At 40.3% G+C, this 23,980-nt stretch overlaps 1 protein-coding gene across 1 annotated transcript in view; it reads right to left on the bottom strand.

Moving 5' to 3' along the window:
* CLSTN2 (calsyntenin 2) overlaps positions 1–23,980 on the bottom strand; it is a 982,335-nt gene that overhangs the window by 207,040 nt on the left and 751,315 nt on the right. Inside the window, exon 5 of the mRNA XM_069063864.1 lies at positions 19,677–19,826. Coding sequence (XP_068919965.1) covers positions 19,677–19,826 — 150 coding nt within the window. The remainder of the gene's footprint in view (positions 1–19,676; positions 19,827–23,980) is intronic.

The raw sequence follows: 23,980 nt of genomic DNA on the forward strand, positions 1-23,980 counted from the left end.
TCATGCTCCTATGATCCTTCCTAACTTTTTCCTTATAGTTCAAAGCTTTTCCTTTACCCTACTGTTACAGCTCAAGGAGCAGAGAAAGACCTTTCCAGTTTTTGTTCTTTAGTAAATGAAAGGGAAACTTCTGGAATAGTCATTGTGGCTGCTCCTGCTTTTGCTGTTTATACTAGAAGCCCAGGAGGGAGAGTTGAGGCAGACTGGAGGGAAGTGCTATGGTCTTGGGAGAGAGAAGGGACTGAGGTGAAGACAGAGTGGGATTAAATAGGCCCTTCCTTTGAAATCTTACTGCCTGGTGAAGGTAGGTCCTTCAGCACTCCCCACATTCATGGCTTTTATTGTTCTCATCCAGGATCCAGAGCTGGGCCTAGGACAACAGCATCCCACCTTCCACAATCCTCTTAACACACACACACACACACACACACACACACACACACAACCTCAGAGTGCAGGAGAGGAAGGGAATAAGCATTTATTTGCCATGTCCTGGGCACTGTGCTAAATACTTTATAAATATCATTTCATTAGAGCTTCACAGCAACCCAACAAAGTAGGTACTATTATCATCTCATTTTACATTTGTGGAAACTGAAGTAGGCAGAGGTTCATTGATTTGATCCAGGTCACACAGTAAGTATCTAAAGATGGATTTGAACTCATGTCTTCCCGATGCCAAACCCAGTGTTCTATCCTAGCTAGGAGATGGTTAGATGAACAGTTCTTGAATGGGGAACCTTGACTTCACAGTTTCTTTTCAATTTTACTAATCCTGTGGTCATGGAAAATTTGACCACTTCTGTAAGACCAGTATACAAGGTCAACATTGAGCTAGGTAGGGTAAAGACTCAAATCACAGGTTCTATATCCTCAATAATTCTAAAATGTATTTTATCATATACTCATCTAGAATTCAGAACTCTATTATCAAATATACCTCTTTTTATAGCTTTTCAAAGTTGGTGTTTTGATGTGATTGGGCTAGCTATGCGTGTATACAGACAGAATTCTTTGCACAAGAGTCAAAAAGACTTGGATGGGACCCTTTAGGCTGGCAAAAAGTGTCACCTGGTGTTCAAAACTATGTTACATTCCCATGCTAATGTGGATGGCTGAGGCTATTGGAAAATTAAAATGCACACATAGATTACACCTCATTCACCTTGTCCTGTTTTCTTTTCTTTTCTTTTTTTTTTTGGAGGGCAATTGGGGTTAAGTGACTTGCCCAAGGTCACATAGCTAGTTAAGTGACTGAGGCTGGATTTGAACTCAGGTCCTCCTGACTCCAGGGCCCGTGCTCTATTCACTGTGCCACCCAGCTGCCCCCCCTCATTTTCTTAATACACTGTGATGATGATATCATTCCTCTACTCAAAATCCTTCAGTGACTCACTATATGCGAATTCAACATAAAACCCTTAGGCCTGGGGTCCAGCCATAGTCTGGGTCCAGCCTAATTTCATATAACTCTTGCTCTGGCTGTTATTTCCTGCCTCTGCCCACATTGTTGTCCATGCTCATTACGTATTCTCTCTCTCATCCCTCCTCACTTTCTCTGCCTGTTGAATTTCCCTCTTTTCTTCAAGGCTCAGCTTAATTACAGCCTCTTTTCAAAGTCTTCCTTGTACACAGTAACTGAAAGTCATCTCTCCCTCTTCAGATTTCTCATGCCAATTTGCTAGGTTCTCTCCTTTGTCCCTATCAACTTTCTCTTGTTAAGACTTCACAGGATTTAGAGCCAGATGGAAATCTTATCTAACCCATTCATTTTTCAGATGAGAAAACTCAAAGTTGCATTAGACATATTAAGTGACTTTCCTGAGGTTACAGAGGTAATAAAATAGCAGGGGAAAATGAAATTACTCTAAAGGGGTGGGAAACCTGAGATCTTGAAGTTGCATGTGGCTTTCTAAGTCCTCAGGTGTGGCCCTTTGACTGAACCCAAACTTCACAGAATAAATTCCCTTAATAAAAGGATTTGTTCTGTAAAACTTGGACTCAGTCAAAAAAGCCACACCTGAGGACCTAGGAGACCACATGTGGCCTTGAGGCCACACGTTGTGAACCCAATGCTACATCTTTTATTTGTATGTATGTCTTTCCCCCACTATTAAGCACCAAGTTTTTTTGAAAGAGGGTCCACATTATTTTTATCTTTATAAAATTCATGGGGACTTTACTTTCATCAGAAATTTTCAATAAATAAAATAAATTTCAATAAACATTCTTTGAACTGTTTTATTCCACCTGGCCCAGCCCAAAATTGTCGCCTGGTTCAGGTCCCATGATGAATCATGGTCAGAGATACTCTGTAATGATAGCAGACTTTGGAATAGGCTGGGCTTGGAACAACAGTTTAGGGCAAGGATGGGGTTCCCAACCCCTGGTTTAGGGACATGGTCTAGCTCAAGGTTTTTGTGTTGCGTTCCCCTTTGAAATTTGGATTACCCTATAGACCCCTTCTATCAATGTTATTTTTTTTTTTAAACTATGCTTGAAAGAAATGCTAAATTTTACTTGGAAGTTAGTGAAAATAAGGTTGTGTTTTTTTCCCCATCCAAGTTCACAGATCCCCTGAAATCTCCCCATGGACTGACTTGGTTAAGTATTTTGGTTTAGTTTTACAGCACTCTGAGTGTACAAGCCATTTTTATTTATTATAATTGTAATTATTATTGCCATTTATAACATTTTAAATTAAGGACAAGATGAATGATAAAGGTTAAGGAAAAGGAGGATGAGGCTTGTCCAAATCATAATGAAAAGGTCAGTGCCTGTTAGTAAAGCAGTCTGAAGCAAATGATGTGTTCGTGAAACGTAAGCAACAGGTCAAAGAAATGGGGCAGCAATTACGTGCAGAAGACAAGGACAAATTCAAGATTTAGGACCAAACAGGCAAGTCACCAAGGAAGGAGACCAGGTCACATGCAGTGTCGGAGAATCAAGGACCATTTGCCTCATTTGAATGGCTCAAACGTCTACTGGCTTTTAAGGTACTCAACACTGCACTATCCTCTGCCATTGGCTTTTCCTTTTTTTTCATTCCCATGAAAACCCATAGGTCTAGTGTTTGGAATACTCAGTGTCCCTGAGGGTTCTATTTGCAATAGACTAGAAAGAATCAATCCTCCTGTAGGGCAGACTCTCACTTCTGCTCCAACATCTGGGATCTTTCTTGGCTGTGCTGGCTTTCGGTCATCTCACTCTCTACACTAGGCTTAAAAGCTCTTCTCTTGGCATTGTGGCTTCTAGTTGGCATGATCCACACTTTACCATGTGAACACTCCTGACTGTCTGCCTCAGAAGTTTGAATGGCAACTGCTCAAAAATCGAATGCCTGAAGATACAAACAGTTTCCCCCATCCCTTCCAGTTCAATCCCTTCTGATTGCAAACCCTAGACAAAGGAGAAAGGAACAGATCATCAGAAATTGATCTTTCAGTCTCCTTCTCCATTCATGACTCATATCTATGGGTCTACTTTTTGTCGTTCAGTCATTTCAGTCACATCTGATTCTTTGTAACCCCATTTAGAGTTTTCTTGGCAAAGATGCAGGAGCGGTTTGCCATTTTCTTCTCGAGCTCATTTTACAGATGAGGAAACTGAAGCAAACAGAGCTAACTGACTCGCCCACGCTCACACAGCTAGTATCTGAGGTCAGATTTGAATTCAAGAACATGAGGCTTCCTGACACCAGGCCCAGCCAGCATTCTAGCCACTGTGCCCACTAGCCACTCTCCCACTGGCCTAATGCAAAGTAACAATTCAAAGAGATGAAAGGACAAGCAGAAGAAAATATGCCGTATTGCCTCTACTGTTTCAATAGCCTAACACGGGGGTGGGAAGCCTGTGACCTTATGGCCACACATGGCCCTTTAAGTCCTCAAGTGCAGACTTTTGACTGAATCCAAATTTCATTGAACAAATCCCCTTAATAAAAGGATTTATTCTATAAAACTTGGAATCAGTCAAAAGGCCACACCTGAGGACCTAGAAGGCCACATGTGGCCTTGAAGTTGCAGGTTCCCTACCCCTGAAGTATTACCCATTAACTTGATGTTCTCTTTCATCCTTGACATCCAATCCTTTGCCAAAGTCTGTCATTTCTACCTTCACAATATTTCTTACAGATGACCGCTTCTCTCCTCTGACACTACAATCATCTTGGTGCAGGCCCTCATTGTCTCTCACCTGGACTATTACAATAGCCCAAGGTGGGTCTCCTTGCCTCAAGGGTCTCCCCATTCCAGGCTATCCTCCAATACACTGTCAAATTGGACTTCCTAAAGCACAAGACTGATCTATGTCAACTCTCCCCTCCAACTCCATAAACACTAGTGGCTGCCTATAACCTTCAGAATAACATATAAAATCTTTCGTTAGAGTTTTAAATCCCTTCATAACTTGACCCTTTCCTACCTTTCCAAGTCTTCTTACACCTTACTCTCTTCTATGTACTCTATGATCTAATAACTCAGGTCTCCTTGATCTTTCTCTCTTGACTTTGCCTTTTCAGTGACTATCCACCATACCTAGAATGCAGTCCCTCTTCATCTCCACCTCTTGGGTTTCATTCAAGTCTCAGCTAAAATTCCCTTTTATGCACTGAACCTTTCTTGGTCCTTCTCTCTGAAACCTATAGTCATCTTACTGCACATAGTTATTTATATGTTGTCTCCCCCATTAGACTGTGAGTTCCTTGAGAACAGAGATTCATTTTTGCCTTTTTTTGTATCTCCAGCACAATGGCTGGTCTATAGTAGGGGTTTGATAGATATTTGTTGACTGCCTGGCCCCTTACATTCCAAAGGAATGACTTTCTAATGGTGAAACCTCCCATCATTTTGGAAGATCAATAGGATTGAGAGCTTCAAATTGTACCATGAAGGCTCTCATATACTCTGCCTATGAATAAAGCTAATGTAATGAAATCTACATGCATCAACATTCAACAGGGACCAACCATATTGCCCTTGCATTCTCACAGGCATGGTTTAACATTTGAAAACCTCCTGGGTTCTCATTTTTTTTATCAAGTGAATGGCTACAGCCCCCTAAGCTTATCACCTCCATGATTTGAAATCAATCCCCTCTCATGTAGTAAAACTAGAGTCTGCTCTTTAGTTTACTTGGTCAATAATTGATCAGACTTTTGCCAATGAGAGGGAGAGTCTGTGGGACTCCTGGGATGTATGCTATTTTCTACCTCGCTAGCAAGCTTCTGAGAACACAATGCGCACGTCCCTCACTTAGCAGTCCTGGAAGCAGCAAAGACTCACTTGGGCTCTGATCTTTTCACCTTTTTATATCGGTCCTCCCTTTACTTTGCTGCAACTTAACTTCTCTTGGTTTACAATATTTTGACTCATTGTTTTTATTAACCCTGTGTTCTAAAACTGACTTTGGATACTTAAAGAGAATAAAGCACTTAAAATTAACAGTACAAATTCCAAGTTAACAAGTAATTCCTTTAGGATGGGAAATGCACACAACTATTTCAATTCTGTTCTGCAATAATCTGGCAAGTGAGGGGTCAACTATGTCTTCCTCACCTTCAACTCCCTGCCTAGAACAGGCCTGGATACAGAGTAGGTACTCAATAACTCTTTGCTGAATGACTTTCTAAAAAGACTTTCTTCCTCCTCTAGAAATGATGCAATTTGTAGGATGACAGATGTGTTTGCATGAAAAAAAAAAGAGTAATGCTACCTTAGGATCAGTTCAAAATCCAGTGAACAGAGATGGAATAACACAGCAAAGGGACCCTTTCTTTTCTCAATTTCCATTTTAAATAGATCACCTCACTATGAAGATAACAAAGAATCTGACTAGTGGGACCAGATCTGAAAATAAGAGCATGTTGTAACTGTAACTGTATTTCCCAATTTTCAGCATTTGACAGCATACCCCTGGGGTGGGTTTATAATTGGTTTCTCTTTGATAATGTTCAGTTAGGAGACAAAGAGGACATGGACACATGGTGAGAATGTGATTTGTGAGACAGGCTGATATTTGAACAACGATGTTACACAATCACCCATGTCTGCCTGTCTGAAACTGTCTGAAACTAAGCTATACACCAGAATCCCTTACACTCCAGAATGACTGGATTGCCAGAGCATCAAAGATATGTGAAGTAGGCTACAAATACGAGCAATGATTTCAGAAGTCTTCAGGGGGAAGTTCTTCATTATGTAAGTGAAATGTCTTACTCTGATCCAATGGACCACTGGTTATGAGTATTAATTAATAAGTTCCTTCCTTCCCTTCCCTTGGTCTACACATCAAACTCAGAAAGGCATGGGAAAAACTGAGTAAATAGGTTCCAAGAGTCACACAGACACTATGGAAGACAGAATTCTGAATAATAAATGTAGGCATATTAAAAACTAAGAAATGAGATAGAAGATAGGAGAGTAAAAGAGAGAGAAGTCCATTCCCAGTTTAAAGCTTTTCCTCAAAATTAATTTATTCTCATCTAAAAATCAATCTGCAGACATTGTTCTGGGACAAAATGACAATGAATCACTCAGGGGGTAAATTCGCAAATACCCTAATTTTCTTGTAGGTATGAAATACAACTTTCAGAACTCCATGTAAATGGTGCCTGTGTCTCATGTAAATGATTCAGAGGCAAAGGTCTGTGTGAGACTGGTCTCCGAGGGACTTAATGAGACACTGGCTTTCAAAGAGTCCCAGGTGGAACAGACTAGAAGTTTGGGCCTCCTTATTTTTGAACATTGTAGATCCAATTTCATGTGTGGATAGGACCTAAATCTAGCTGTTGTATCAGAAATTGAGGGATGAATTTAGGTATGGGAAGACTGTTTATTTCTTGTACACCAAAGATATAACTACAATACTATAGACATTTGGGATCCTAATGGCTCCATGAAGGCTTAAGTGGGTGGGGAATCAGAGAGAGCCATCACTAAGAATTTTTGTGTCTTGGGTAGACACAGGTAATAATGCCCTGAACAAATGCCTCCAAAGATACTCTCATCTGTGGTTTGTATGTTTTCCTCATCCCCTTCCCAGCATTTTGCATCCACAGAGACCCCTGGATATCACATCTGTTCTGTAAGCCAGTGATTCTCAAAAAACAAACAAACAAAAACCTACAATTTTTTTTGCTCATAATACAGCATTCTTTATGTAAGGAATCATGATGCATTGAAAGATTTAAGTTGGGAACAAAGAAAGGTTCCCAGGCATTTGGACCTACAGAGCCATTATCTTTTTCTTGGGATTCCTCTTCCTCTCTTTCCCCTTTCCTCTTTTCTCTCTTTACTTTCCCAGGACGTGCAGCCTGTGCGGTAGTTTTGAACTTCCTTAGGAAGATACTATTGTGTCCTTCCCTGCACCATGTAATGGGAATGCAAATTTGGAAGATCTTCCCTGCCTCTAGGCTAAAATGCACCTGAAGCCTGGGGAGGGAGGCTTGTTTTTCAGTAGATACTTCTTGATTGGCTAGTGAGTCAATAAGGTTGTTACATTTTCTGAGCCAGGAGAAGGCTATATAAGCCCTGATGTGTACCTTTGTTTTGGGACTCACTTTGAGAAGTGTTCTGTGATTTGATCTGAATTCTGGGAAGCCGTTTTGAGAGTCCCCCGGCTTTGAAAAACCCAGAATGTGGAAACCCAGATGTTGACTGGGTATGGATGTAATGGTTGGACAGTTTGGAAATCTGTCTACTTGATGTTTCTGTCTTGATAATTATGCCTGTATACTTTGAGGTTCAGGGTGCTGACCTTTTTTTCTCCTGAACAAGGTAAACGATATATGTCTGACTGATTAAAGTAAGCTTGTTAACCCATTTTGAGTTGCTTTCCTTTAACAAAGCAGATCCAAGAACCTGTATGGGCAGCAAACCCTGAGGACGAGCTTGGGGTGCTTGCTGCTACACACCAGAAAGGCAGCAAATGACAGCTGTGGGTGGGGACTGGGGACCGTACAAGTCTTGATTTTCATGATACATTCAACAAGGCATGATGCTACATCACCCACATGCCATGACATACCCTTTGAGAGCCACTGCTATGGGAAACATGTTTTTGGGGAAGGGACTGGAAGATAACTTGGAGCCAACACCTACCCCCTTCCACCCTATAAAGCTTCAAAGTACCATATCAGAAGTGGGAGGGATCTTAGGGGTCACCCAGACAATCCTTGATTTTAAAGAGGAGGAAACTCCCATAGAGAACTGACTTACTGGAGGTCATAGAGGTTTAAAAGCTCATTCAGTTCTTACTGAATTGCAGTAAGTAGAGTCAAATGGAGTCCAAATCTCATAATCACAGGATTGGAATGGGAAGGAATCTGAAAGACCACTTGGTTCAATCCTCTCATTTTGGAGACGAACAAATAGAAATCTGGAGAGATTCAGAGCACGGACACTAGGATGTTCTTCTCTAACCCCTAACTAATATAGTGCTTCCAGTCTGTGTCAACCTTGGGTCTGCCAAAGGAACCCTGAGAAATGATTACAATCATCGATTCCTCTCCCCCCTTTCACTGCTACTCTCACTGGCTAGTTTCTGGCTCCATCTTCTTCCTCCCCCTTCTTCCCTTTTTCTTTAGATGAATATAATTTCTATTATTTACTTTTTAAGCCCCACAGGGGCTGAGGAGGGCCAAATGAGCCTGCTGCCTGTTTTTGTACAGCCCAGAAGCTAAGAATGGTTTTCACATTTTTTAAATGCAATAAAAGTTCATTTTAAAATGTAGAAGTCATTCTTAGCTCACTAGCTATACAAAACCATGCAGGCAGTCCTCAGTCAGACCTCTGGTCTAGTAGATTTCCTGTCCCTTTGAAATTTTTCCATCCTGGGACAAAGTTTCTGTCATTCTACCTAGGTATTTCTCTAACTACAAAGTAACTTTCCTCCCATACTCTGAGGTTGCCCTGATGGGACTTAATGAAAATGTGGATTTCATTCCTTTTCTTGAAGTCCTTTGGAGATAAGGTTTATAAACATAACAAAGGTACAGTTGGTTAGGCTCCCAGTGACAATAAAAGAGAAGCTTTAGTTTGGGGAAGCAGGAATTAGGTCTGAAGCTGGGGTCGGGCGGGAGTTAGCAGGGGAAGGAGATTGAAATGGGGGCGAAAAGTAAGCTCCACAAGGACAGGAACTATGTCTTATTCATCTTTTGTCTCCCTGACAATATTTAATACATTGCTCTACACACAGAAGTCACTTAATGAATACAGATTGAAATTGTATTGATCACTGACCTAAGTAGAAAATAGGTTCTTCTGCACTGGGTGAAGCATCAGACATCCATAGCTTACATTCTTAGAGCACTTTAGGGTATGAAAAAAGTTTCCTTCACAACACTACAGTGAAGCAGATAGCGTAAACATCATCCTTTTTTTAAAGGTGGCAATGCAGCGAAGTAAGGTTGGATTGGAAGTCTGGAAGCTCTGAGTTCAAGCCTAGTTTAAGACACTTACGGGCTGTGGTAACCTGGACAAGTCACTTAACCCCTTTCTACTTGCCTCATCTTTAAAATGGGGATAATATTAGCAGCTACCTTATGATTAAAATTAGGTGATATTTGGGAAATGCTTTGCAAACCTTAAAATGCTATGTAAATTTTAGCTATTATTATTAATAAAGAGGAAGGAAGTGTGGATCAGGTAATTAAGGGACTTGCCTGGAGTCATTCATCAACTAAATGTGAGAGGCAGAATTTGAACTCTGCCAGGTTAGCTGCCATTCCAGAGATATGGGAGAGAATATTTCTATTCAGGTTTGGGTTAAATTACATGACCTGAAGTCTGATACAACTCTGAGATTCTGTGATATTTGCTAGGTTTGTACTACATGGCCTTTGCCCTGGTTCCTTCCCTTTTATCTTCAACCATGAACAATTTCCCTTTCCTCCAAGAACCTTGCCTTGACCCTTCTCCTACCTTAGCTCCCATTCAATTTTGTCATTTCTTTTACTTGCAAATTTATCAAGGGAGTCTTTTATGCCCACTGATTCTATTTCCTTGCCACCCACTTTCTTGTTATCACTTACTGCAAAACTGGTTTCCAATCTTATAATTGACAAAAATCATGCTCTATGAGGTCACCAATGTCAACCTAACTTCCAATTCACTGTGCTTTTCTCAGTTCTCATTCTCCTTGACCTCTTGGCTTCAGTGAACACTATTGATAGAATTACCATCTCCATCCCCATTCTCAGAGGTTTTTTTCTCCCTTGGTTTCCAGGATGTGATATTATTCTTACTACCTTCTAATTAACCCTCCCTCTATTTCATTTTCTCCCCAATCATATTTTTTCTGCTTAATTCACCAGATCCTGTGATCCCTTAGCTGTGAGAATTCCTTCAGACTTAATCCTTGGTCCAGGGATCTTCCTTTTACATACTATACTCTCTGCTTGAGAAAACTAATTCACTTTCATGGATTTAACTTTTGCTAATCCTAAATCTCTATCCCCAATAGTGTCTTCTAGACTGAAGGCCAATAGTCCAAATCTCCAATTGCCTAACGTACATTTTTATTTTAATGTTTTGTCATCTTTTAAACTCAGTATGTTCAAAACTCAACTTACCCTCTTCCTCAACAGACTGACTAGTCTCCTTTTTCAACTTCTTTACCTCTGTCAATGGCATTACTTTTTTATCATGCTCAAAATTTTGTGTCATATTTGAGCCAAGGCTCTCCTTTGCCCCCTATCCTATGTCACTAATCCTGGTTGATTTTTTCTTAGAACCTTACCCATGTCAAATTAAGCTTCCTTCCACAATCAGAGAATTTTAGATTTGGAAGAGACCCTAGAGTAGAATGCAATTTCTTCCATAAGAATGTAAGTTTATTTTTGAGATGGAACTGCTCCTATTTTCTCTTTGCATCCCTAGTGCCCAGCACAGCTCTCTGAACATGCTGATGGCTAATAAAATTTAAAATATGATCAAATCATAGGATTTTGAACTGGAAAGCACCTAAAAAATCACTGTCCAGGTAAGGATACTATAGTGCAGAGAGTTAAAGTAGTCTGATCAATTTCACATAGAGGGGTCTTGAACTCAAATCTTCTAACTCCAAGTCCAGGGTTCTTTCAACTCCAGAGTCTTTCCCGTTACTTTTGTCACATCCCTTTTCTTGCTCAGAAACCTCCAGTGGCCTCTTTTTTCCCCATCATTGCCATTATTTGTTGTCCATTATTTAGATGGGAGGATCCAAGTAATACTAGCCTAACCTCATTTTCATTGCTCCCCAACATGGATCTCCAGCTCAAATTTGATCAGCTTCCTTAATGTTTCCAAAATGTGCCATGATCATTTCCACAAATGGGCCTTTGTTCACATCATCACCATTCCTGGGAATGTCTATCTAAACTCTACTTCTTTATTAACACTCATCAGGTGAAGTTTTCCTTGACCTTTCTAGCCTCTGGCTCTTCTCCCATGCCCAGACTCCCACAGATCTTACTGCCAGAATCATAAAATCTGAGATTTTTAAAAACATGATAGTTGCAATCACTTAATGTCTATAACTATAATCTAGACCAGTGCTTCTTAAACTTTTTCCACTTGAGACCCCTTAGCATTACTTAAACTTAAAATAACCAGAGTTTAAGAAGCATCAAACAAAGTGATATGTGAGAAACCTTTGGATGAGAATGAAGTACTGTAAATATTTGCCTTTTGATTGGGACTTGTGATTTCATCAGCATGAGGGATTCTTGAGGTATAAACTCCATTTACCAATACAGATGGGCAACTCAAGTGACACCAACCTTTGATCTTAAAGACTTGCCTGCATCAGCTTCTTATAGGCAGAATAGTAGAGGGTGAGGCAGAAGACAGATCAGTTGGGTCTGGAGTCTGGAAGATTTTCATAGAATTCAAATCTGCTGTCATATATTTACTAGCTGTCATTGGCAAGTCATTTAACCACTTTTTGCCTCGGTTTTCTCAACTGCAAGTTAAGAATAATAATACAGCTATCTCTCAGGGTTGATGTGTGAAATGAAATCCTATTTGTAAAGCACTTAGCAGAGTGCTAGTACATAGAAGGCACTATATAAAAAGTTATTTCTTTTCCCCTTCCCTAGAGTATCAGTCTTGGAATTAGAACACTTTTATTTAAATCATACTTCAGACAATGTTGAGTTATATAACCCGGGCAAGTCATCTAACCTGATTGAGCTTCACTTTTCTTATCTCTAAAATGAGAGCTTGATAACCTCTCAAGGTCTCTTCCAGATCTAAATCTATGATCCTATGAATATCTTATCTTCTAAAGTTGCTGTCTGATGTTCCCATACAGGCTGTGTTTTGAAGATAGCAGATGAAGAAACTTAGTGCTGGTGGTTAGCTAGAGAACAACATGGATCAGAGACCAGTATAGAATATAAGGAGCAAGAGTTTGAGAAGGAAGGGGAAGGAGAGTCTCCCAAAGACACCTAAAATCTACCAAGGGCATTTGAGGACCTAAGCTGCCAAGTCCCATCAAGATGGGATACATGAACAAAATTGTGTGGGAACAGGATTGACAATGGCATAAAAGACAATGAAAGCTTTGAATAAATGAGGAAAAGATTCAATCCATAACCTTTCTGGTATGTTTGCCCATTCATATTCTTAAACCAGAGACTGAACTGTGAATCTGGAATGTAAATGACCAATTTTGCTAAGGAAGTCACAGCAGAGGAAGGAAGGGAGTGTGGGAGGATGTATATTGGTTGGCATAATTGCTGGGGATTTCATAGTGGTGCTGAAGTCTGAAGACATTTGTTGATTAAAACGCATGCCTGGCTGAGAAATTAAAAGTGGCACTACTAATCACCGTCCCATTCTCCAGGTAGATTCTCTATGCCCCCCACACTTTTCAAGTGGATAGCACCTCTAGGGTAAGGACTGGACAAACAATAATAGCCTTGCTTGCCAAATAAATAGATCCATAAAGCCACCTGTCCTGCAGACTTACCTGCCTGCTCTCCCAGGTTAAAACTCAATAGGGATGCCAAGAACAAGAGAGGGAAGAATGTAAACTGCACTATCACCTGATGAGGAAGGCAGATTTTGCATATGAGAAGCTGAAAAACACCCCAAGTTTGTTTACTACCCAGCAGTGGGCTCTGAGGTTCCTCGAAGGTCTCTACAGAGATAAGGAGTGAGTTAGATAGTGCCAAGGATTAAGCAGGTGATTAGTCTCAGACTGAGTTATAAGTTCATCAATGAGGTTTAGGAGGAGGTGAAAGGAAACATTCTGGGTGGAATGCAATCCCAGATTCTCCAAAACAACAGAGTAAATGGCGGCCCCAAGCATTGAGATATTAGATGAGTGTGGCCAGGCTGGAAAATATGGGTCAAAGGATGATCCAAAAAGATGCATCAGGAAGCTGTGAGGCACAGCAGGAAAACCCTGCTGCTGGAATCTAAGGACCCATGTTCAATCCTACCTCTGATGCTTATTCTTTGTTAGGTTAATCATTTGCCATCCTTGGGAATCAGTTTTCTCATTAGTAAAATGACGGAGTTGGACTAGCTGGCTTTTGAGGTCCCTTTGAGGTTTAAATCTATAAATCTATGAGCTTCTGGAGAGGAACAAAGAGGGAGATGGTGATGAATTGCTTAATGCAATGAATCACCTGTTGGGTGACAATCCTGTCCTATCTTTTTAGCTGGGGCTGGCCCATCTTGGCTCTACCCCTCCATCTTCTTAGGTTTAAGTAAGACCAGGATAATCTTAGAATTCATTTTCTAGGGAAGTGGTGGGTACGGGCATTCCAAGTGGCAGAAGTCTGATCAAAAAGTCCGAGGGAGTTCTGGACCATAGATTCCTGGACTAGGAGAAGACTGACCTCAACAGGCCATCACTATGGGCGTTTTTGCCCTGGCAGTTTTCCTTAGTCTCTGGTCAAAGTCTGCTTCTGACCCAACTAGTCATTCAACACCATGGATTGAGCACCTAGTGTCCTGAAGAGTTAGTTCCCTGCTAGGTGAAAGAGAAGACAAGGTCATTTGCCTTTGAGAAGATCAAGAGTTAAGAAACATATTAAGTGAGGTATAATGGAGAGAGTACTAGACATGGAACTAGGAGAAGAGAGTTCAAGTCTTGATTCTATCAATAAATTGCGATGTGTTCATTAAGCAGGGATTGAATTAAATTCAACAAACATTTATTAAGCCCCTATTATATGCTAATTAAAGCAGTTATGCACCTGTCTTTGGGTCATCATGAGCATCAAACAGGATAACATGTGAAAAACCTTTGGATGAGAATGAAGTACTATAAATATTTGACTTTTGATCGGGACTTCTGATTTCATCAGTGTGAGGAATTCTCGAGGTATAAACTCCATTCACCAATACAGATGCGCAACTCAAATGACACCAACCTTTGATCTTAAAGACTTACCTGGGTCACTCAGTCAACAAACTTTAATGAAGTGCTTACTGTATGCCAGGTACTGTACTAAATATTGTGGATACAAAGAAAGGTTTAAAAGTAAAGATAGTTCCTGCCCTCAAGGAGCTCATAATTAGATATAATGGGGCAGACAATATGCAAACAACTATGTATATACAAGATTTCAACAGGTGAAATGGGAATTAAATTTGGGGGTAAAGTTTGAGACTCCAAAGTGGCTGGGGAGGGGGATAGAAGGGCCTCTTGCAGGATGCAGGATTTGTATTGGGTCTTGAAGGAAGCAAGGGAAGACAAGAGGCCAATATGAAGAGAGGGCATCCTAGGCATGGAGGAAAACCAAGAAAAAGGGACAGAGTGAGGGGGTAGCATCATGGCTGAAGATTGCAAGGAAGCTAATGCTAATGGATCACAGAGTGGGGTAAAATGAATAAGACTGGAAAAGTAGGAAGGGACCAGGTTGGGAAATACTTTAAAAACACAACAGAAATTTTTGTTTGATTTGGATGTAACAGGGAGCCACTGGAATTTGCTAATTTTAGGGTAGTGATACTGATGATCCTGCCCCATTAGAGTGTGTCAGAGGCAGGTCTCGAACTAAGTTACTCCTGCCTTCAAGACTTACCATTATGCTGCACTGCTTCTCACCTCACAAAAACAAGGAATTATTATGATGATGAACCTAGAACAAACCACCGCCACAATGAGGTGCACAACAAAATGCACCTGAGAGGCATGTGTGTTCCTTTCATAGGAGCAAGGTGACATGTCGCTGTGGTGTGAGCCAAGCCTCAGAGCTGGGCCTTTTATTTCCTTCTGGGAAGATATCAGCCAGAGACAGGGAGGTTTATTTTTCTCCTGAAGGGGAAGGATAGATAAGGCGAAGGCTGGATGATTGTGCTGTACAAGTGCAGAGTGTTCCTAGAGACTTTGGAAGCAGCTTCTGAGTGTGATGGATCACTTTAACGGCACTATAATTCCTTCCTGCCTAAAGGGAAATTACTTAGAACAGGAGCTAGTTCTAGCGAGCCATATTTTATTTGTTATTCTTGCCCATCATGTGGATTTAGCCCTGGGAAGAAGATCCATTTTGCTCAGGAATTACTCTGGGCATGTGCATGTGGATCTCTCAGGGCTGCACTTGGAGAACTTGGGGCTCCATAAGGTCACATCCTGGCATTTAAGCCCCTCCACCATCTGGGCCCACCCACTCTATACATCCAATTTAAATCTCTAACCTCCCAAACTTGAACCCTCTGCTTTGGATAGTGTCTTCACTGTCTCCCACCCATGTCATGGCCATTCCTATCTCTGAGCATTTGCTAATGTTGTTCCCCATCCCTGAAATGCCCCAGCATTCAATTTTGACCCATCTTTTGTGGCCCTCCTCCAGTTCTACCTCCCCAAGAAGCTTCCCCTCCTCATTGCAGATCACAACCATCTCTCCTTGTTCTGAGGTCTCTCTCTCTCCATAGCATTCACTGTGGCATTTATTTAATCACATGCCTTCATGTATTGTTATGCTGATCCCCAACTGTCCCTTGTGTGTTTGCCTCATGTCCTTAATGAAAGCAAGGCTCATAACTCAAATTTATCTTCTTGTCCTCCTTCCACTGTGTCCAGCATCATTATTAGATTTAGTTAGTAGAATGTAAATTCCTTGAAGGCAGGGACTCTTTCTTTTTGCTGGTATTTGTAACCTTAGTTCATATCACAGTGCCTGACAAACAATAAGTGTTTAGTCAATGCTAATTGACTTGACAGTGCCTCATACAGTAGGAACTCAAAGTTTATTGAACTGAATTGAAAAACAAATGAAATCAACTGAGTAAGGTCTGATGTATATTAGATATCACTAATTTTTTTTTTAAAGAGGTGGCTAGGTGGTGCAGTGAATAGTGCACCGGCCCTGGAGTCAGGAGGACCTGAGTTCAAATCCAGCCTCAGACACTCAACACAAAAAGTAGTCGTGTGACCTTAAGCAAGTCACTTATCCCCAAATGCCCTACCTTCCCCTCTCTGAAAAGCAAAAAAAGGCAAAAGAAAAAAAATCACTGAATCTAATTATGGGGAGGTCAGGCAAAAACAGGGTAGGTCCTATTCTTAGATGGAAATAAGTGGTCACCCATACAGATTTGTGTGTAAAAGGCACAGGGAATATACTCAACCTATATGTTTCTGTGACTTGAAATTCCTGTAAGAAGGTAGGGACAAAGTCATTTAATCTATAGTTATGGATAAGGGCTTAACTTCAAATATTCCAATTGTAAAATGAATATTTTGTTCTTAATTCCTTGAAGGAATTTGTATTACCCATTATCCCATTTGAGAAAACACATAATTAGATCAAATGAGATAATGTATGTAAAATACTGTAAACCTTAAAAGATATATAAATGCCAGTAGCAGTAGTAATAGTAGTAGTAGTAGTAGTAGTAGTAGTAGTAGTAGTGGTGGTAGTAGTAGTAGTAACAGTAGTAGCAGTAGTAGTCATCATAGTAGTTGTAGTAGTATTTCACGGGAGGGGTAGAATGGTATACAAATGTCCATCTTAAAGCATAGTTTCTGGTCAAGTGCCCCTAGCAGGTAAGGAACCATGGACTGGGTTCCAAGAGATCTAAGTTTTAGGTTTAGCTCTGCCATCAATTCATTGTGCGACCTTCAGGGAATTCATCTCAGTTCTCTGGATCTCAATTGTCTCTTCTCTAAAATGAAGTTCTTGGATTACATGGCTTCTAAGGTCCTTCCTAGCTCTAACATTTTAAGAGTCTATGATACTAGAAAACACCAATAACTAACAGATCATTTTTGTCCACTGATCACAGATGATAAGAGCTGAGAAAACATACCATATAGACGGCGGGGCCAAAAAATCAGGGCCTACAAAGTGAGAGCCCTATCAGAGGTAGCTCATCTTGCATATTTGAAAGATATTCTCCAAACAGACACTTTATGGTATTCATTGGCAATCCCACACCAAGATGTCCAACTATGGCCATATCTAAGGGAGAACTCTGATAGCAACATGATCTCCAAACAAGATCTGACTCTGAAATCACATTTGGTCTTTATATTGTTTAGAGGTGGGTTTTTTTTAAGTCTGTCAAAGTTGTATGCTTTTGCAATATTGTTATTATGTACATTTTTCTCCTGGTTCTGTTCATTTCACTCTACATCAATTTATACAAATCTTCCGAAGTGTCTCTGAAACCACCTCTTTTCTTATCCCATTACATTCATATACCATAATTTGTTCAGTCATTCCCCACTTGGAACCCCCTTAGTTTTCAGTTCTTTGCTATAATAAAAAGAATGGCTATAAATGCTTTTATGCACAAGAGTTCTTTTCTTTTTTCTTTACTATCTTTGCAATACAGACAGTTCTTGCTTTATGCAAATCCAACTTTATATAAAGAATTCTGAAAGAAATTCACGTTCCAAAAAAAGTCTATGTTAATTTTACTGGACAATACAGTGCTTTCCCTCTTCATTCCTGCCCTTTGGCTTAGAGCTCTGTGGCCTTCCCCCTCCCCAAAGCAAAAACAAAAACAACCCCCCCCACCACCACCACAAAAGCAAACCCTGTATGTGAAAGGAGAATAGACTATTTGGAAAGATTGCCACCACTGTGCTTCTGCCAGTTATAAAGACTTGGTCTGAGACCTTCAGCACTGAGAAGGGAGATCTTTGCCTCTCTGTCCAAATGTCCTGTCTCAGATGTTTGTCTTCTACCCATCAGGTAATGTGTCTGTGCCACCCCACCTTCCTTCTTCCATCCTCTCCTGTCTGAGTCCATGTCCAGCCTGCAGGAATACTCCCCTCCCTTCGCCCATGTGTATTCCACATGCTGCTCTTGCTTCTCTGTCTGGGCCCCTGCATGTCCTAGAACCATGTGCTGGCCTCCTTCCTCCACAGACATAGCCCCCTTCCTGATTTTCTTCTTCCCGTCCTTCCCATGGCCAAATTCACATGATGTAAAAACCAACTTAGTTGCGATCTTTACAAAACATACCACCTTATGTAGAGTTCTGCAGAAGGGACCACTTAGACAAAGTGAGAGCTGTCTGTGTAGGTTTGATATGGTCTTCCTGAGTCAAGGGAATGCATGGTTTACTGAGCACTCCATTGAGAGGGCATGGACACTACTTGCCAGTCTTCAGCAGCTAGAAACAAAAGAGCTTAGGCTACTGCGAGAATAATTAGCTATTGGGGCGGCCAGGAAGCACAGCGAATAAGAGCACCAGCTCCAGTGTTGAGAAGACCTGGAGATCGAATCTGGGCTCAGACACTTAGCACCCACCCAGAAACACCTGGCTGTGTAACCTTGAGTAAGTTACTTAACCCCAATTGCTTAGGGGCAGCCAGGTGGCTCAGCGAGTAAGAGCACTGGCTCCAGTGTCGGGATGACCTGGATCAAATCTGGGCTCAGATACTCAGCACCACACCCAGAAATAACTGGCCATGTAACCTTGAGGAAGTTATTTAACCCCGATTGCTTAGAAAAAAAAAAAAGAATAATTAGCTATAGTACAAGGTTACCACCAGATGTCTGGGTGAGATCATTTCCCGCCCCATTCTTCTTCCCCCTCTGCTCATGTGAAGGAATTTTTTTCATGTTTTCCTTGGGCACAGAAAATCCTAGTTACAATTCAGGTGACAAACACCATTTCTTCTCTCTAGAAAGGGGAGGGAGGCGAGCCGAATTTCCTCTCTCTTATTACCCTACCTGCTGACATAGCTTGTAGTTTAAATTACAATTTCTCCCTACTTCTCAGCAGTTTAAATGTAAATAAGTATAAATTGCACTCCCTCCTTGATCTCCATGCTCTATGACTGTTGGTCTCCAACCACATCTTTAAAAACATTCCAAGCAACAATTTCCATTTACTGAGCTCTGCTGACCACAGCACCAGGAGGTGCGAGGTGAAGAATAAATAAAAATTTAGAATAATATAATGATAATTCTAACTATGCTCTAGGTACTGTGCTAAGTGCTTCACAAGTACCGTCTCATTTGATTCGCATAATAACCCTGGGAGGTCAATGCTATTATTATCCCCATTTTACAGATAAAGAAACTGAGGCAGACAGGTTTTAAGTGACTTGCCCTGGGTCACACAGCTAGTAAATTCCTTAGGCCATATTTGAAGTTGGATCATGCTGACTCCAGACCCAGGGCTCTATCTCCAGCATCATGTAGGTGCCCTGAATAAAACCCAGGACTTTCTGTACACCAGACCAGGTTTCCTTTGATGGTAGAAATTAAAAAAAAAAAGTCTTACCTTGCCAGCCAGGTTTACAGACAGGTTTCACATCCACTTGCACTACGACGTTTTCTGTTGCATGTTTTTGGCCACAGTCAAAGGCAGTGACCATGATCTCATACTGGTGTTGCCTATCATAGCTGAGTTTCTCTGTGTTTCTGATATTACCTGAAGAGATTAAGAAAACAAAAAGAGAGAAGACATATACCCAAACTGAAAATCACTTCAATATCTATAACCCACAATGATTTTGATTTCCTTCAAATCTCCCCCACCCCCACCCAAAAAAAGAGAAGGAAACTTCATCCTGGGCTCCCTTTCACCAAAAATTAAAATGGTAAATGAGTGTGTCTTCTCTAATTAGCATCTGCTTAGCTCACTAATTGCCTCATGATAATTGCTGACCTGAGGTTCCCCAACTGTACAGTGTTGGTAAAACTGAATAGCACTAAAATAGAAGGGAATGAGTCAGGATTTGTATTTGTTTTGCTCCCAGAAAAAGCTACCCCTGGAACCTGTGCACATGTGATTATAATTCCTATCAAATCCAGCACAGAGCTCACCTGCAGCAGACTCTTTGGAAATGTACTTAAACATGTGGAGACAGGAAATACCAGTTTATCTCTGAGCACATTTCTCAGGCCCTGTCCCCAGGAAAGTTCACTGCCATTTTCTGATATCATTTTGCTACCCAAATGGGAAATTAAATCAGCAAGAAAAATGCCCTCTCCCTTCTGACAGCTACATAAGATAACAGATTCCCTGCCTTGATGACAAAGTCATTACATCTCTCTTAGGGAGAATGAGAAATCTTTTTCAAGTCACTTCTTGTGGTGGGTTCATTTTTATGTTCTGAAAAATGTTCTGTGACCAAAAGGTATAATTTTAGTTTTTTTTTCATTATTGTTGCTGTTGTAATTTGGCTCTTGTTTTTAAGGTCCCCTAAATAATGCCCAATGTGCATTTATTTATTGAGTTATTTATCCATTATTTTTATGCTCAGATAAAATCTTCTGCAGACAAGAATAACCTTATTATTGGTTTCTTCAGATAAATGGAATCTAGTTTGGACTCCTCATTTTACAGATAAAGAAACTGAGGACCAGAGAGGCTAAGTAATTTGACCAATGTCATTCAAGTAGAAAGTAGAAGAGGAGGATTTTGAACTTAGCTCCTCTGACTCCAAATTCACCATTGTATCATTTGCTTATAAAGAGATTAGATTAATTTTATTAATTTGTAATTAATCTGGGATCTTATTAGCCTGTATTGAGTAATCTAATTAATCTTATTTAAAAAATGGTCAAGAAAAATAGCCACCATTCAGTTGTGTCCAATTCTTTGTGACCTCATTTGGGGTTTTCTTTACAAAGATATTGGAGTGGTTTGCCATTTCCTTCTCCAGCTCATTTTATAGATGAGGAAACTGAGTTAAACAGGGTTAAGTGACTTTCCCAGGGTCACATAGCTGGCAAATGTCTGAGGCCAGATTTGAACTTGGGAAGATGAACTCCCTAAAATCATGGTTTCTCTCGTAGGAACCATATTTCTTAAGCCTCTAATCACACAGGTTGAACTATTTTTTTTTTCCTAAGGTCCTACCCTACTCAGTGTAGGTTAATTTTTCATTAAAGGTCATCCTTGAGAAGTAATTGATCCAGAGGACTACAAAGTAATTGATAGCTTAGGTACAAGAGCTGGGAAGCAGGGGCTTGCTCCTCTCTTAAACTTCTGATCAGTAGACCAGATTAACCAACACAGAGAAAGGGAACTCATCCTCAAATGAATTAATGCTGCAGTTTTGCTAAAAATTTTTCCATTCTATGGCTAAGTAAAATTCCTTTTGTAAATTGTTAGATTATCTATGAAGGTTTCATTTTATTCTGATCCCAAACTAGGATCACCAGATCAGCCGGAGACTGTCCTAGCAATGTCAATTAAACAAGTAAAAACATATTAAATTATGTTTTTTAATTCAATTCATGCTTTGATCCTATTTCATCTGAACTGTATTGCTTGTTCAAGTGAGAGAGTACAGCTTATGTACTAAGGAAGCTTAAGAACACTGACTCATTGGCGTGCATGACCCAAGAAAAGGAAGTCATTACCTTTCCAGACCTCACTTCCCTCATATGTAAAATGAAGATAAAGCTACCTGGACTATGTAACTCACGGGGTTATGAAGAAAGTAATCTATAAACTGTTTTCTTAAAAATCCTATATTAATCTGAACTATAGTGAAAAAGTGCTGGGTTTGGAGTTAAAGAGGACTGAGTTCAAATCCCAGCTCTGGTCCTTACTATCTATATGACCTTGGGTTTTTTGTTGTTCAGTCGTTTCACTTGTGTCTGACTCTTCATGACTCCATTTGGGGTTTTCTTGGCAAAGATACTGGAGTGGTTTGCCATTTCCTTCTCCAGCTCCTTTTACAGATAAGGAAACTGAGGCAAACAGGATTAAGTGACTTGACCAGGGCCGTACAGCTAGTGAGTGTCTGAGGCTAGATTTGAACTCAGAAAGATGAGTCTTCCTGACTCCAGGCCCAGCACTCTGTGCAATATGGCACCATCTAGCCACCCCATGATCTTGGGTAAGTCATTTCACAGGATTTCTACTTTGGAGTTTATAGGGACTTTAGGCTCATCTAATCCAAATCCCTCATTTTAGAGATGAATAAACTGAGGACCTGAAAGTATCTTGATCAAAGCTCCTGAGATAGTAAGTGGAAGAGAAGGGAATTGAATTCAGGTCCTTTGACCTGTCCAGCACTAAACCATGCATTCATGTATAAAGTGAAAGGATTGGATGAAATTATCTCTAAGGTCTCTTTCCAGCTCTTTGGGCCTCAGTTTCCTCATGTGACAAATGAGGGAGTTGGATTAGAGTTGACACAAATTTCTTCCAACTCTGAATCTATGATTTGAGTGCTAAAAATTTATTTACTGTTTGCATGATATTTGCTAAATGGGGTGGGAGATACAAAGAACCATGAAACAGCCTAGACTGCCACTACTACTTACTTACTCACAGCAATTCAGACTATTTCTGTGCTCTCAGAAGTTGCCTGGTTCTAATTTAAGAACTCTGAGAAGCCATATCTTCTTATTCATGCTGTTTGGGCATCGTTCAGTGTGTGGGAAGCTAGGATTTACCAATCAGTATCTGAGGACTGGCCACTGAGTGCTACCAACCAGATGGTATAAAGTGCAAGTGCTGCCCTTATAATCAGAAAGAAATGAGTTCAAATCCAACCTAAGATCATTTTCACTGTGTGTCCTGGGCAAGTCTGTTTACTTCTCTAAGGTCTCAACATCGCTCTCTGAAAGATGAGAATAGCATGTACCTTACCAGGTCTTGGGATGCTCAAATGACATGTTTAGGGAAAGTCCTTTTACATTCTTTAAAGTGGTATATAAATATCGAATTTTTTTTTCTATTAATTCAGTTTCCTTGTTCCAAATAACACAGGCTATGTTAAATCATAAAACCATTTAAGTTGCTTTAATATATACTTCAGTCTTTTTTTTTTTTTAAAGATATTTGGAGAGGCAGCTAGGTAGTACAGTGGATAGAGCACTGGAGCCAGGAGAACCTGAGTTCAAATCCAGCATCTCAGATATTTGACACTTATTAGCTGTGTGACTCTGGACAAGTCACTTAACCCCAATTGCCTTGCCAAAGGGAAGAAAAAAAAAAGAAGACAGTTGACTAAGTTGAAAGTGATTTAAGGTATTCTGGGTTTCCTGGCTGAGTTTTATAAAGTCTTTTAATATTTCACTAAGGTTTTTAGACCCCCTTCTGAAGCTATGTTTGTGTCTATAATAAAGGTGAAAACTTCCATAGGATCCAAAATGCTGTTACTGAACGTGATAAGCAAAAACAAATGACTCCTAACTCACTAGTAAGATGAATTATAAATACAAAGTTCAACTCTCTGCTTTCTAAAGTTAAATTTGTTAAGAGATACTCATCTTGAAGGAAGAAACCTCTACACCCAAACTGTGTGACATAAGCAGACCACAGATTGTTGAATATGGTACAGAGATAATTATACCAACTGAATCCTTGGTCTCAATTTGTTGCAGCTACAGTTCCATAACAAGTCCAAATGAAACTGTCTGAAAAACTAATTTAGTTCCTCCTACAACAAAAACTTAACGTATGGGAAAGTGATCTTTTATTATTTTTTTTAAATGCTGTATTTTTGCCTTGGTGAAGAATAACCAGAATATCCAATATCGTGATCAACCAAGGGTTTGGAACTTTTGCAAAGTCCAAATGCACGCTTTCCTTTATGAAGCAAAGTAAATCTGTCAGTGTTG

This window comes from Petaurus breviceps, unplaced genomic scaffold (genome assembly GCF_028583685.1).
Source record: "Petaurus breviceps papuanus isolate PSGF00001 unplaced genomic scaffold, PetGlider_PUasm1.0 90604, whole genome shotgun sequence".
In the NCBI taxonomy this organism is placed as follows: Eukaryota; Metazoa; Chordata; class Mammalia; order Diprotodontia; family Petauridae; genus Petaurus; species Petaurus breviceps.